General features: G+C 64.8%; 4 protein-coding genes across 4 annotated transcripts; 2 read left to right on the top strand and 2 right to left on the bottom strand.

Annotated features, from left to right (window-relative positions):
• The first annotated feature begins 2 nt into the window (after positions 1-2).
• Positions 3-1,937, top strand: OGG1 (8-oxoguanine DNA glycosylase). The gene is made up of 7 exons (XM_066558162.1): positions 3-268; positions 351-637; positions 714-893; positions 980-1,158; positions 1,234-1,375; positions 1,468-1,517; positions 1,592-1,937. The coding sequence occupies exons 1-7, from the start codon at positions 159-161 to the stop codon at positions 1,652-1,654; spliced, it is 1,011 nt and encodes a 336-aa protein (XP_066414259.1). The 5' UTR covers positions 3-158; the 3' UTR covers positions 1,655-1,937.
• Positions 1,884-5,519, bottom strand: CAMK1 (calcium/calmodulin dependent protein kinase I). The gene is made up of 12 exons (XM_066558161.1): positions 5,443-5,519; positions 4,905-5,018; positions 4,057-4,188; positions 3,758-3,832; positions 3,549-3,687; positions 3,326-3,452; positions 3,155-3,230; positions 2,948-3,060; positions 2,766-2,844; positions 2,581-2,668; positions 2,373-2,499; positions 1,884-2,295 (listed from the first exon to the last, which is right to left on the bottom strand). Exons 2-12 carry the CDS (start codon positions 4,988-4,990, stop codon positions 2,240-2,242), a joined length of 1,098 nt encoding a protein of 365 aa, XP_066414258.1. The 5' UTR covers positions 4,991-5,018; positions 5,443-5,519; the 3' UTR covers positions 1,884-2,239.
• A 497-nt stretch (positions 5,520-6,016) lies between these two features.
• On the bottom strand, positions 6,017-8,832 carry TADA3 (transcriptional adaptor 3). The gene is made up of 8 exons (XM_066557985.1): positions 8,335-8,832; positions 7,955-8,205; positions 7,680-7,785; positions 7,385-7,526; positions 7,130-7,233; positions 6,919-7,028; positions 6,600-6,785; positions 6,017-6,523 (listed from the first exon to the last, which is right to left on the bottom strand). The coding sequence occupies exons 1-8, from the start codon at positions 8,539-8,541 to the stop codon at positions 6,331-6,333; spliced, it is 1,299 nt and encodes a 432-aa protein (XP_066414082.1). The 5' UTR covers positions 8,542-8,832; the 3' UTR covers positions 6,017-6,330.
• Positions 8,833-9,084: 252 nt separating this feature from the next.
• On the top strand, positions 9,085-11,078 carry ARPC4 (actin related protein 2/3 complex subunit 4). The gene is made up of 6 exons (XM_066557882.1): positions 9,085-9,214; positions 9,399-9,517; positions 9,844-9,955; positions 10,028-10,123; positions 10,262-10,432; positions 10,865-11,078. Exons 1-6 carry the CDS (start codon positions 9,212-9,214, stop codon positions 10,868-10,870), a joined length of 507 nt encoding a protein of 168 aa, XP_066413979.1. The 5' UTR covers positions 9,085-9,211; the 3' UTR covers positions 10,871-11,078.
• Positions 11,079-11,174: the final 96 nt, after the last annotated feature.

Raw genomic sequence — 11,174 nt, 5'->3', positions numbered from 1 at the left:
GGCCGAGCCGGGAGGTGCGGGGCCGGGGCACGGGCTGGGCTGCTCTGAGGAGGTGTGGGGCCGGGCCGGGGCTGTGGGGTAGCTGGAGGTGCAGCGCCGGGCGGTGCCTTGACCCGCCGCCCCCGTGGGCAGCGGCGCGCGGTTGCTCCCCGGCCCCCATGAAGCTGCGGGACGCCCCTTCCTCCTGCCCGTCCCTGTGGCGCTGGTTGCCGTGCCCGCCGGCCGAGCTACGCCTGGACCTGGTGCTCTCCTCGGGACAGAGCTTCCGGTGAGCCAGCCCGGGCGTCTCGGGTGTGCCCCGGCCCAGATCGGCGCGTCCGAGCCGGCCCCGACCCCCCCGTGTGCGGCAGGTGGTGGGAGAGCAGCCCGGGGGCGTGGACGGGTGTGCTAGGGGGCCGCGTCTGGACACTACGGCAGGACGGGGACCGCCTCTGGTACACGGTGTACGGCGAGGAGGATGAACACGAGGAGGAGGAGGAGCGGGATGGGTGCCCCGCCAGAACAGCGAAGCTGAACGCCGCAGAGACGGAGCGGATCCTGCGTGACTACTTCCAGCTGGACGTGGGGCTGTCGGCCCTGTACCATGCCTGGGGGGCGGCCGATCCCCTGTTCCGCAAGGTGGCTAATGACTTCCCAGGTGAGGCGGCCCCGCGGAGCTACAAGGGATGGCCATAGCACCTGCTCGGCGTCCCCTCACCGCATCCTGCCTGCAGGGGTGCGGGTGCTGCGGCAGGACCCCGTCGAGTGCCTCTTCTCCTTCATCTGCACCTCCAACAACCACATTTCCCGCATCACTGCCATGATCGAGCGCCTCTGCCAGGCCTTCGGCCGCCGCCTCTGCTGCCTCGATTCCCGGCCCTTCCATGCCTTCCCATCCCTCTCGGCGCTCACAGGTGCACCACCACCTCGCTGCTGCCGCTGCGATATCGCCATGGCCTCGCCTGCGCCCACTCACGTCCCTCTGCTGTGCCTCCCCCAGGTGCTGATGCCGAGGCTCGGCTGCGGGCGCTGGGCTTTGGGTACCGGGCCAAGTTTGTCAGCGGCAGCGCGCGGGCCATCGCTGAGGGGCTTGGCCCCGAGGGGCTGTGCCAGCTCCGCAGCGCGCCCTATGCCGAGGCCAGGAGGGTGCTGTGTGCCCTGCCTGGTGTAGGTGCTAAGGTGGGTGCCAGGACGGGGGTGGGACAGGGAGCAGAAAGCAGGCACTGGGGGCTGACTGGATGCTGCTGGTAGCAGGTGGCCGACTGTGTGTGCCTGCTGTCCCTGGACAAGGCGGAGGCGGTGCCTGTGGACACCCATGTCTGGCAAATCGCACGGCAGCGCTATGGCGTGGCGCTGGGTGGCAAAAGCCTCACCCCCCGGGCCTACCAGGAGATCGGTGAGGGCAGGGCTGCATCCTGGTGTGGGACCCTCAGGGATGGTAGATGGTGCGAGTGTACCCTCACACTGGTGTTCACCCTCTTTCTGCAGGTGACTTCTTCCGGGAGCTGTGGGGCCCTCGTGCCGGCTGGGCGCAGGCAGTGAGTACCCCCCCTTCCTGTCACCCTTGCCCGCCACCCCAAGCCATGTCCACCCCATTATCTCCCCATTCCAGGTCCTGTTCTGTGCTGACCTCCGCAAGGGCCAGAAGCCAGCTGGCAGCCAGCATCAGGCCTGAGAGCTGAGGCTGGGACAGCCATGGGGGTGGACTCCTCTAGGGACACCCCAGGAGGAACAGAGACTTGAGTGGGACACTGCACCTGCTGCCAGCCTGGGATGGAGGAGTGTGGGCCGCTGCCTGTTGCTTGCCCACTGTGTGCATGGGGGAGGCTGCTGCCCTGGGCAGTGAAGCTAGGGGGGGTCAGGGCTGTGTCCAGCTTCCTCAGTGCAGAGCTGAGCCAAGCACCTTTGGCCTCTTGTCTTTATTACAAGCAATAAAATAGAAACATCCATTTGGAAAATTGTCCTTGAACATGCTGGGGTTGGGGGTGTGAGACAGTGGCAGGCCAGGTGTGGAGGGAGGGAGGGAAGGTGTGTGGGAAGGGGCCTGGGACAAAGCCCCAAGCTGGGGGGCTCTGTGATGTGTTCCTGCCCCAATGCAAAACTCTACTGTGAGTCTGCAGTGGGGGCAGCTCCACATAACCAGGACAAGACAAGCAGGGTGCCTGCACACTATCTCCCCTGCTCCTGCACTGCAGAGCCCCCCACCCCACATGGCTGGAGCCCCTTGGGCCCCCTTGGAGGCAGCTATGTGGGGCCGTGCTCAGTCTGGTGGGAGACGCTGAGCTCTGCTTGGGGGTGGGTGCCCACACTCTGACCCTGCAGGAAAGAACAGGGTGAGATCCTGGTGGCAGCCCTGAGGGGTCTGGGATGGGGATAGGGGGTTCAGGGCTCACCATTGCTGGTCCCCCCAACCAACGGTTCGCCGGGGCTCGTGGGAGTTGTCTGCCCAGGGATGTCCTGGCTGGTTCCCAGCTGCAGCTTTCTCATGTGCCTCACCACCGCCGTGGCATTGAAAGCTTGCTACTGACCCCAGTGTCAGCTTGTATGGGGTGCCTGAGGGGCTGCTGCACCCCCTAGCACCCACCAGCACCCCACACTCACCTTCCACTTGCTCTTTGCAAAATTCTTCTTGATCTGCTCGCTCACTGACTGGTGGATGTTCTTGTCCAGGGCTGTGTCCCCGGCAATCCTGGAGCAAGAGAGAAGTTAGCCAGGGCACCCCAATCCCATGGCTGCTGTGGGGTGAGCTGGAGAGGGGGGCAGACAGCAATAGGTCTCGCCATTACCAGGGATGCTGCAGGGCTTGCTCACAGGTGAATCGCTTGCCAGGGTCTTTCTCCATCAGGTGCTGGATAAAGTCCTTGGCTGAAACAGAGCATGGAGCAGCTCTGAGTGTCCTCTATTCCTCTGGGTACTGTGAAGCCACACCAGGCTCACAGGCCCCACTGCCCTGGTGGTCCCAGCTCACCTGAGTCTGAGATATCATCCCAGTAGGGTGAGTCAAACTCGTACTCTGCCTGCAGGATCTGCTCGAAGAGCTTGGCATCATTCTCATCATAGAAAGGGGGGTAACCACAGAGCCTAGAGGGGCAGTGGGGAGGGGGCTGCTGGTCCCAGGCAGCCCCAAGGTGCCAGGCCTCCAGGAGGGGAGGGGAGTGGGAGGGGGGATACATACAGGATGTAGGCGATGACTCCGATGGACCAGCAATCCACTGCTTTGCTGTAGGGCTTCTGTGCTAGCACCTCAGGGGCTGGGGGGGATGGCAGCAGTGAGGGGGTGACCCCAACCTGTGTGGGGATCCCAACCCCATACCTAGGATGGTGGCAGCCCATGGCAGGCGCTCACCCACATAGCCAGGGGTGCCGCAGGCTGTGGACATGACACTGCCACAGCCCTCGATCTTGGACAGCCCGAAGTCGCTGATCATGATCTTGGAGTCCTCATCCATGCTGTAATAGAGCAGGTTCTCGGGCTGTGAGGAGAGGAGGGTAGAGGGAGGGGTGACACTGGGGTGTCCTGCTGCCTGGTGCCATGACAGTGCTGTGTGTGTCCCCCCTCAGCTGCTCACCTTCAGGTCACGGTGGACGATGCCCATGTCGTGCAGGTATTTGACGGCGTCGAGGATCTGCCGGATCAGGGCGCTGGCGTCGCGCTCAGTGTAGAAACCCTTCTCCACAATGCGGTCAAAGAGCTCCCCCCCCGAGACCCTGCAGGGATGGGCAGCACCTGTCAGCATGGCACCCCCCCGCCCCTCAGGAGCCCCACAATGTCACTCACAGCTGCATGATGAGGTAGAGGTGGGTGCCACTCTCATAGATGTCATCCAAGGCCACGATATTGGGGTGCTTGATTCTGCAGGGGGAGGCACAGGGGGGTGGTGAGAGGGCACTCGGCTGCCCCCACTCCAGCCCCCAGGGGACAGGGAGCAGCCAGGCTCCGTGCCGCAGGTCATCACGCGCCGCTGGCTATTTTGGGCACTGGCAATAACACGCAGCAATGAGTGCTGGCACTGGGGGGCTGTGCCGAGTGGGGGGCACAGAGAGAAACCCCCACCCCGGTGCTGGGATGGCCCCTACTTGTGGAGGACGGCAATCTCGTTCTCAATGCTGGTCTCCTTTCCCTCTAGTGCCTTCTTGGCAATGCACTTGATGGCCACGAGCTTCCGCGTCGCCTTCTCCTCCGCCAGGACCACCTCGGAGAAGGCCCCCCTGGGGGGGTGAGAGATGAGCAGGGCACGGCGGCCACAGCCCGAGCAGAGCTGCCGATGCCGCCATGCCACGATTGTCATGGCGACAGGCAGAAAGTCCAGCTATTTATAGGAGAAAAGCAAGCAGGAGCGGCTGGCTGGGATGGCCGGACATGGACCCTGCCAGCGATAGGATGCCTGGAACCCTCCGCCCTCCGAGGGTGGCTGCACCATCCCCATATCAGGCAGGGTAAGGCTGTGGTGTTGCCGAGGTCGAGCTGTGCTGGGGCTGAGCCCCCATGTGGGTTGGCTGCAGTATCCGTCTGCTGTGCCATCCTGGAACACCCAGGGCCACCCAGGAGCCAGCCAGAGCTGTTGGCAGTGCCCAGGTGGTGAAGAGACAGGAGGGACAGGCAGTGTGTCCGCTGTGCTGGCCTCTAAGCCCTGACATAATTAACCTGCTAATCCAGCCTAAGAGCCTTACCATGCCGTGGGCACTGCCAGGAGCCCCTCTGCCAGCAAGGGGACCACCCTCAGGTACCCTCAGCACAGCCCAGGAACCAGCCAGTGCCAGAGGGAGGTGGCAACTGTGCCCCACAGCATGTCCCCTCAAATGCAAGTCCCACCTTGGGCAAGGATTTGAGCTGGTTCCATATGGAGGGTTGGGCAAAGCCTGAGGGGCCAGACCCATCACTAGAAGTCACTGTCACTGGTGTGTCACCCCAGTCTGCAACTCACGTGCCCAGGACATCTCGGAAATCATAGATCCGCTGAATATCCTCGATCCTCTTCTTCCAGCTGGGCCCATCCTGCCCCAGCGGCATGGTGCCCTGTAGGGCCACCCACTCCCACCTGTGACACGAGTGGGGACAGGTTGTCAGCGTGCTGGGATGGCATGGGGACACGGGGATGACAGGGTGCTATGGGGCGGTGGTTGTCATCCTGGGGTGATGGGAACAAGCTGTGTCGACGCAGGAGTTTTGGCGTAGATTGTCCCAGTGGGGGAACGTGCTGGGACCCTCCCGATGCCCGCCCATGGGGCGGGTGCGGGGCGGGCAGGCAGCGGGAGGGCTCCAGACACACGCGTAGGTGCCCGGGGGGTCCCCACCGCCATTCCCCACGCCCGCCAGCCGGCACAGCGGCGCCGGACGGGACACGCGTGGGAGCGGAGCTGCGTGGCGCGGCTGATGCGCAGCTCCGCCGCCGCTACTCAGTGTCCCGCGTGGGCACGACCTCCGCGCGTGGGCACGCCGCCCCCGCCCCGGCCCGCCCTTACCGACGGCCCCGGCCCCGGGCCCCGCGGCGGAGCAGCGGCGACTCCTCCCGGCGCGGCGCCGCCGGACAGCGCTGACGTCACGGTGAGGGGCGGGCAAGCGCGCGGCCGCTGCCAATGGGAGGGGGCGGCTCGGCCGCGGTGTCGGGGGGGAGGACACGCGTGACCGTGGCGCGCGTGGACACGCGGGAAAAGCGCGGGGAGGGCGGCGAGCGCGGCGCGGCATCACCCCCAGGCTCCCCCCGCAGCTGCTGTGGGGATGCGAGAGCATCCCTTGGGGAGACCCGAGTAGAGTGCAGGACAGACCCAGCCCCGCAACTCCTCGCCCCCCTCCCCAGACCGAGCCCAACCCCCACCGCCGGGCAGGGCTGTCCCCCAATGTCACCACACCGTCACCTGCACACGGCTGCCTTTATTGCCGGTGCTCGCGGCAATAGAAACCACCGGAACATGGAGAGCTTGGCCACCCACACACCAGGCCCCTCACCCCTCCAGCCGCTTCCCCTCACCACTCCCCCCAGTCCACCCGTGGGGCTGGGATCTCGCCCTGCCCCGCATCACAGAGAGGGACACGGGACCGTGGGAATCACACCATCACATTTGGCCCCTGCAGTGACCTGGCTGATGTCACCCGAGTAACAGGGGAGTGCAGGGGCGACATGGGAGTGGAAGGGAGGGACCTCCACAGCTCCATGGGGTGCCCAGCTTGGGTCAGTGACAGCCCTGCACAGGGAGGAGACAGCAGCTGGGCTCCTTCATCCGAGTAGGGAGGCTGAGCACACTCAGGGCGTGGGGGAGGCTGTGCCAGTTCCGTCCCGTGGTGGCAGGGCTCAGGCAGGGCAGCCCCCTGCGGGTGAGGTCCACACACAGTGGGGGGGTCCTTGGTCCCTGCTACCCATCCAGCAGCTTGAGGATGCTCTCCCTCTCCTTCAGGGTCTTCCAGGCCTGGTCCTTTTCCTTTTTGGTGGGCGTGCGCTTCTTCTGCCGGGCAGCCATGATCTTGCGGAATGCATCCATCACCTCGTTGTCTGCCATGCGGACACGCTGCCGCAGCTCCTGCCGATGCAGCTCCTCCTTGGCCAGCCTGGGGGGCACAGGGGGGTGTCAGGCCCTGCCAGGCAGCTCCCTCCCTGCACCCACCCCAGCCTGCTGGCTCTCACCTCAGCAGCTCGTGCTTCTTGGTGCGGTTGTGTGCGCTGAGCGCCTTTAGCTCTGCCTGCCTCTTGCGTAGCTCAGCCAGCACCTCGTCCTCCGAGTCCTCAGCCGGACGGTCCTCTGACTCCAGCAGGCCCTGGGCCACCAGCTCCTCCTTGATCCGCCCCTCCAGTGACTTGGTGTGGGGGACACTGCCGGGGTGGAGAGTGGCTGCTGCCCACCACATGCCCTTTGCTCCCTGTGACTCGCAGTGGCAGGGAGCCAGCGGTGTGCTCGGTGCACCCGTGGGCAGTGCTGAGCTCTGGGCCCACCCCAGCTGCTCACCTGAAGGGCTTGTTCTGGCTGCGGGGAGATGTGCCAGCACCGTCAGCTCCCGAGTCCTTGCCGGTGATCTCGGGGATGGGGGAGTCCTCAACAGGGGAGATGATGTTCTCCTAGCACAGGGAGCACCAGGGAAAGGTTACAGTGCTGGGTTTTGGTTGCAATGCCCTACAGTGCCAGGCCACCATGGCACAGCACCATCAGAGCCCCTCACCTCCACAAGGGCCTGCAGGAGACGCTGTGTCAGGGGACCAAAGGGACACCCATCCTCTGGCTGCTCGTGCTGGGCTTCTGACTTCTTCAGGAGGGCATCGACATCTAGGAGCAAGTGGGAGAGAGGGAAAAGCAACCCCAAAGACACAGAGATGAGCAGTGGGCCAGAGCAACCTCAGCCTTTCTTGGGCCTGGCTCCATTGGGCACAAGCACTCCCAGCCCCTCTGGGCAAAGGCAGGGGTGGGATTGGGGCACCTTTAGTGTCCAGCTCAGTCAGCGGCCCCAGGACACCTTTCTTTTTGTCAGCAGCAGCTGCAGCCCGGGCTCCATCCTTCTGCTCCTCCAGCAAGTCCTCTTGTGCCCAGCGCTGGGAATAATGCTTCCCCAGAGGTGGAATCTGCAAGAGCAAGGCTCAGCACAGCTCCTGCAGCCTCTGCCTTGCCTCCCAACTCACCAGTGCCACGGCAGCATCCCAGGCAGGAACAGTCACTGAGAGGTGCCAGAGGGGACGGGGAGAGAGGGCAGAGGAAGGGGCTTAGGAGCTTTTCACCTTGTAATGCTCAGCCTCATCCTCCGGCGGCTTGAGCAGCTCCTCCAGGACTCTGACCTCCTCGTTGGTGAGATCAGCACAGTACGGCTCCACCGATGCCCAGAACCTGCAAGAATGGATGAACTGTGAGAGGGAGCTGCAGGGGAGCATGTGGAAGGTGACACATGTCCCCTTTCCCCATGTGGCCCCTCTTCTCTCGGGCTAGAGGCAGCCCTTGTGCCATGTGCTCCAAGGAAGGAGAAAGATGATCCCAACACCTCCCAACACCCACACACCTGTTTGGAGCATCATTTTTGGGGATGCGGGGCACATCAATGGGATCATCCTGGAACTCGTATTCCTGGATCTTGGGCTGCAGGTTCTTAGACTTGGGCCGGCCGGGCCCAGGCCCAGTCCCATGGCCCCCTTTGCCCTCCAGCTTCTGCTTCTTGGGCTTCCCATGTTTTACAGATGGGCCCACATCGTGGTCCTTGCTCAGCTTCAGGAACCGCCGGTCGCCCTTCTTATCCTGCCAGTCCGTCAGGATCTGGAAGAGAGTGGTGTCCCATCAGGTCCTGTGCCCAGCACTGGGCAGGGGCAGATCAGAGGCAGCCCCTCGGTGGGAAGGAGCCAGACAGAGAGTCCGTCCCTGACCCAACGCGGGCGGCCCCAGCACCTGTGTCTCAGCCTCCAGGACGCGAAGGCGGCGGCTGGCAGAGGACAGCAGCGTCTCCAGCTCCAGCTGCAGCGTGTCCAGCTCCTCGATGCCGATGCCATCGTCCTCCGAGCGGGCCAGCACGGCCGTGTAGCGGGGACACACTTTCACGTGGTCCACCGACTTGAAGTCATGGAACTGCAGCGGGCAGTCCTTCAGCTCGCTCATGGTGGCTGGGCACCGAGTGGGCTCTGGGGGACCGACGGGAACACGGGGGAGCCGGGGACGGGGGAAGCCGGCAGGGAATGGAATGGAGTGAGGGGCTACGGAGGGCCGGGGGGCATCGGGGCTCTGTGGAACCGGGGTAGGGATCACCGGGGCGCTGAGAGGAACGTGGGGAGAATCACCAGGGCGCTGAGGGAACAAGGCGGGGGGAATCACCGAGGCACCGAGGAACCCGGCGGGGGGATCACCGCGGGGAACCGGAGGGAGATCACCGGGGGGTGGCGGGGACGCGGCGGGGGCGGCCCCGGGGCGCAGCGGAGGCCGCGGGGCCGGGTCTGGGCCGGGCGCCCCTTCCGGCCCCGCGGGCGCCCCGCCCCTCGTCACCCATTGGCCGCACCGCGCCCCGCGCCTCCGCTCATTGGCTCAGCCCGCTCTCCATCTCCCTTCCCTAATATGGAAGCGCTGACAGGCCCGTACCAAGCGCGGCGCGGCGCGGGGGGAGCCGCGCGAAGTCTCGCCGCCGCCACCCGGCTCCGTGCCGCGGGGGGGCCAGGCCGCAGGGCGGGAGCCTCCCGCCGCCCCCCCTCCCTCCCGCCGCAGTGGGAGGTGCCGCGCATCCCGGAAGAGGTGATCAGCTACTTCCGCCTGGCCGGCCCGGAGCTCCGCTGCCACCATGGTAGGGCGGGGGGCGCCCCGTGAGGGGCGGTGGCAGCGGGGAGGCCGGGGAGGGTCGGAACCGGGGCCGGCGGAGTGAGCGGAGCTGCGGGGGCAGCGGGCTGCTGGTCGGGGGCTGGGGCAGGGGGAAAGACCCGACCCCGGGCTCCGGTCGGGGGTCTGACGCCGCCGCCGTGTCCCCGCAGACTGCCACGCTGCGCCCGTACCTGAACGCGGTGCGCGCTACGCTGCAGGCCGCGCTGTGCTTGGAGAACTTCTCCTCGCAGGTGGTGGAGCGGCACAACAAGCCCGAGGTGGAAGTCAGGTACGGGGGCGGGAGGGAACACCAAGAGAGCCCTGCGGGGCCCTGGCTGCCCGCCCCGGGGGCCGCTGGCCCGTTCCTGCCGTGCCTTGCCCCCCCCCCCCCCCAGCCCTTAGGCGCAAGGCCGGTGCCGGCAGGGAGCCGGGGGAGCTGCGGGGAGGAGAAAGGGGATCTAGCTTGGGACCGAGGAAATGTCTGCCCTGAGGAGGAACATCTTCGGGACACAGGAGCATCCTGTAGCAAAGCCCCCACATGCCCCTGATCCCTGCGGCTCCCCTTCCCTGTTTCCCACAGTAAATGAGTCACTCCTGCCCTCCCTCTGTTCGCAGGAGCAGCAAGGAGCTGCTGTTGCAGCCGGTGATCATCAGCAGGAACGAGAAGGAGAAGGTGCTCATCGAGGGCTCCATTAACTCCGTGCGCGTCAGCATCGCCGTGAAGCAGGTGAGGGGGGTTCGGGCAGGGGACTGGCAGCTCAGCCCGTGGGGAAGCCTCACTTCCCTTTTGTCTCTCCAGGCTGACGAGATCGAGAAGATCTTGTGCCACAAATTCATGCGCTTTATGATGATGAGGGCTGAGAACTTCTTTATTCTGCGCAGAAAGCCTGTGGAGGTGAGGTGGCAGGGAGGGGACAAAGCAACTCCTGGCTCTGCTCCTGGCACTGGGAGGGTGTCCAGTGCAGAACTGGGATGTGAGCTTGCATGGCCAGCATTTGGGTGCTAAACCCTAGGGTGCTTTTCTCTTGTGCAGGGTTACGATATCAGCTTCTTGATCACAAACTTCCACACGGAGCAGATGTACAAGCACAAGCTGGTGGACTTTGTCATCCACTTCATGGAGGAGATTGACAAGGAAATCAGCGAGATGAAACTCTCTGTCAATGCGAGGGCCCGCATCGTGGCAGAGGAGTTCCTTAAGAATGTGAGACTCTGAAATGGGAGGAGGGGTCTCTGATTTTGGGAGTGGGGTGTGGGGTCAAAGCCAGTGTGGCCCTTGTGCCCAGAGTCCCCCAGTCCCATTAGTGAGGACAGGGTGACACCCTGCCCAAGGAACCTCTTGGGGACAGGGAGGAAAGGATGTCAAAGGTGCTTGTATCCCCTTTGCTCATGAAGTGCCAGCTTTTGAGACTCCCAGAGCTTGCTCAGTGGCAGCAGCAGCCTTAGGGGATGAGATCCTTTTGGTGGGTGCTGAGATGGATGTGCAGTGCCTGGGGAGGCAGCAGGAGAAGCTGAGCATGAATCCCTGTGAGCAGTGGCCACCCTTAGCCTCCATCCCAGGTGCCAGGAGGGTGGTGAGGGTTCTCAGAGCACTGCAAGCAGGGACTGGACTAACAGCTGTGTGTTTTCTCTCCAGTTTTAGGCCGTGGTGCAGGACCCCGTGGCTCCCCTGTGCTTGTGCCCAGCGGGCACTGTGCCTGTGCCTGCTCCCGTTTCTCGAGGATCGCCGGGCGGGGCCGGGCCCTGCCCGCCCCTCTCTGGGCTGGGCGGGAGCAGCCCCTGCTTGCGGCAGCGCGGCCCCGCCGCCGCCCCTGTCTCGTCTTGTTTTTTAAACGGTCTTGTTTGCTGTACCCACCGCCTCCGTCTCTTCCCTCCCGCCACTCTGGGCCACACCGGGGGATGGGGGAGGGCATGGAATGGGAGCAGGAATGGAACTGGACGGGCAC

This window comes from Molothrus aeneus, chromosome 12, assembly GCF_037042795.1.
Source record: "Molothrus aeneus isolate 106 chromosome 12, BPBGC_Maene_1.0, whole genome shotgun sequence".
Classification (NCBI taxonomy): Eukaryota; Metazoa; Chordata; class Aves; order Passeriformes; family Icteridae; genus Molothrus; species Molothrus aeneus.
The sequence above is the reverse complement of the archived record's forward strand: the minus strand, read 5'-3'. Positions and strand labels throughout refer to the sequence as shown.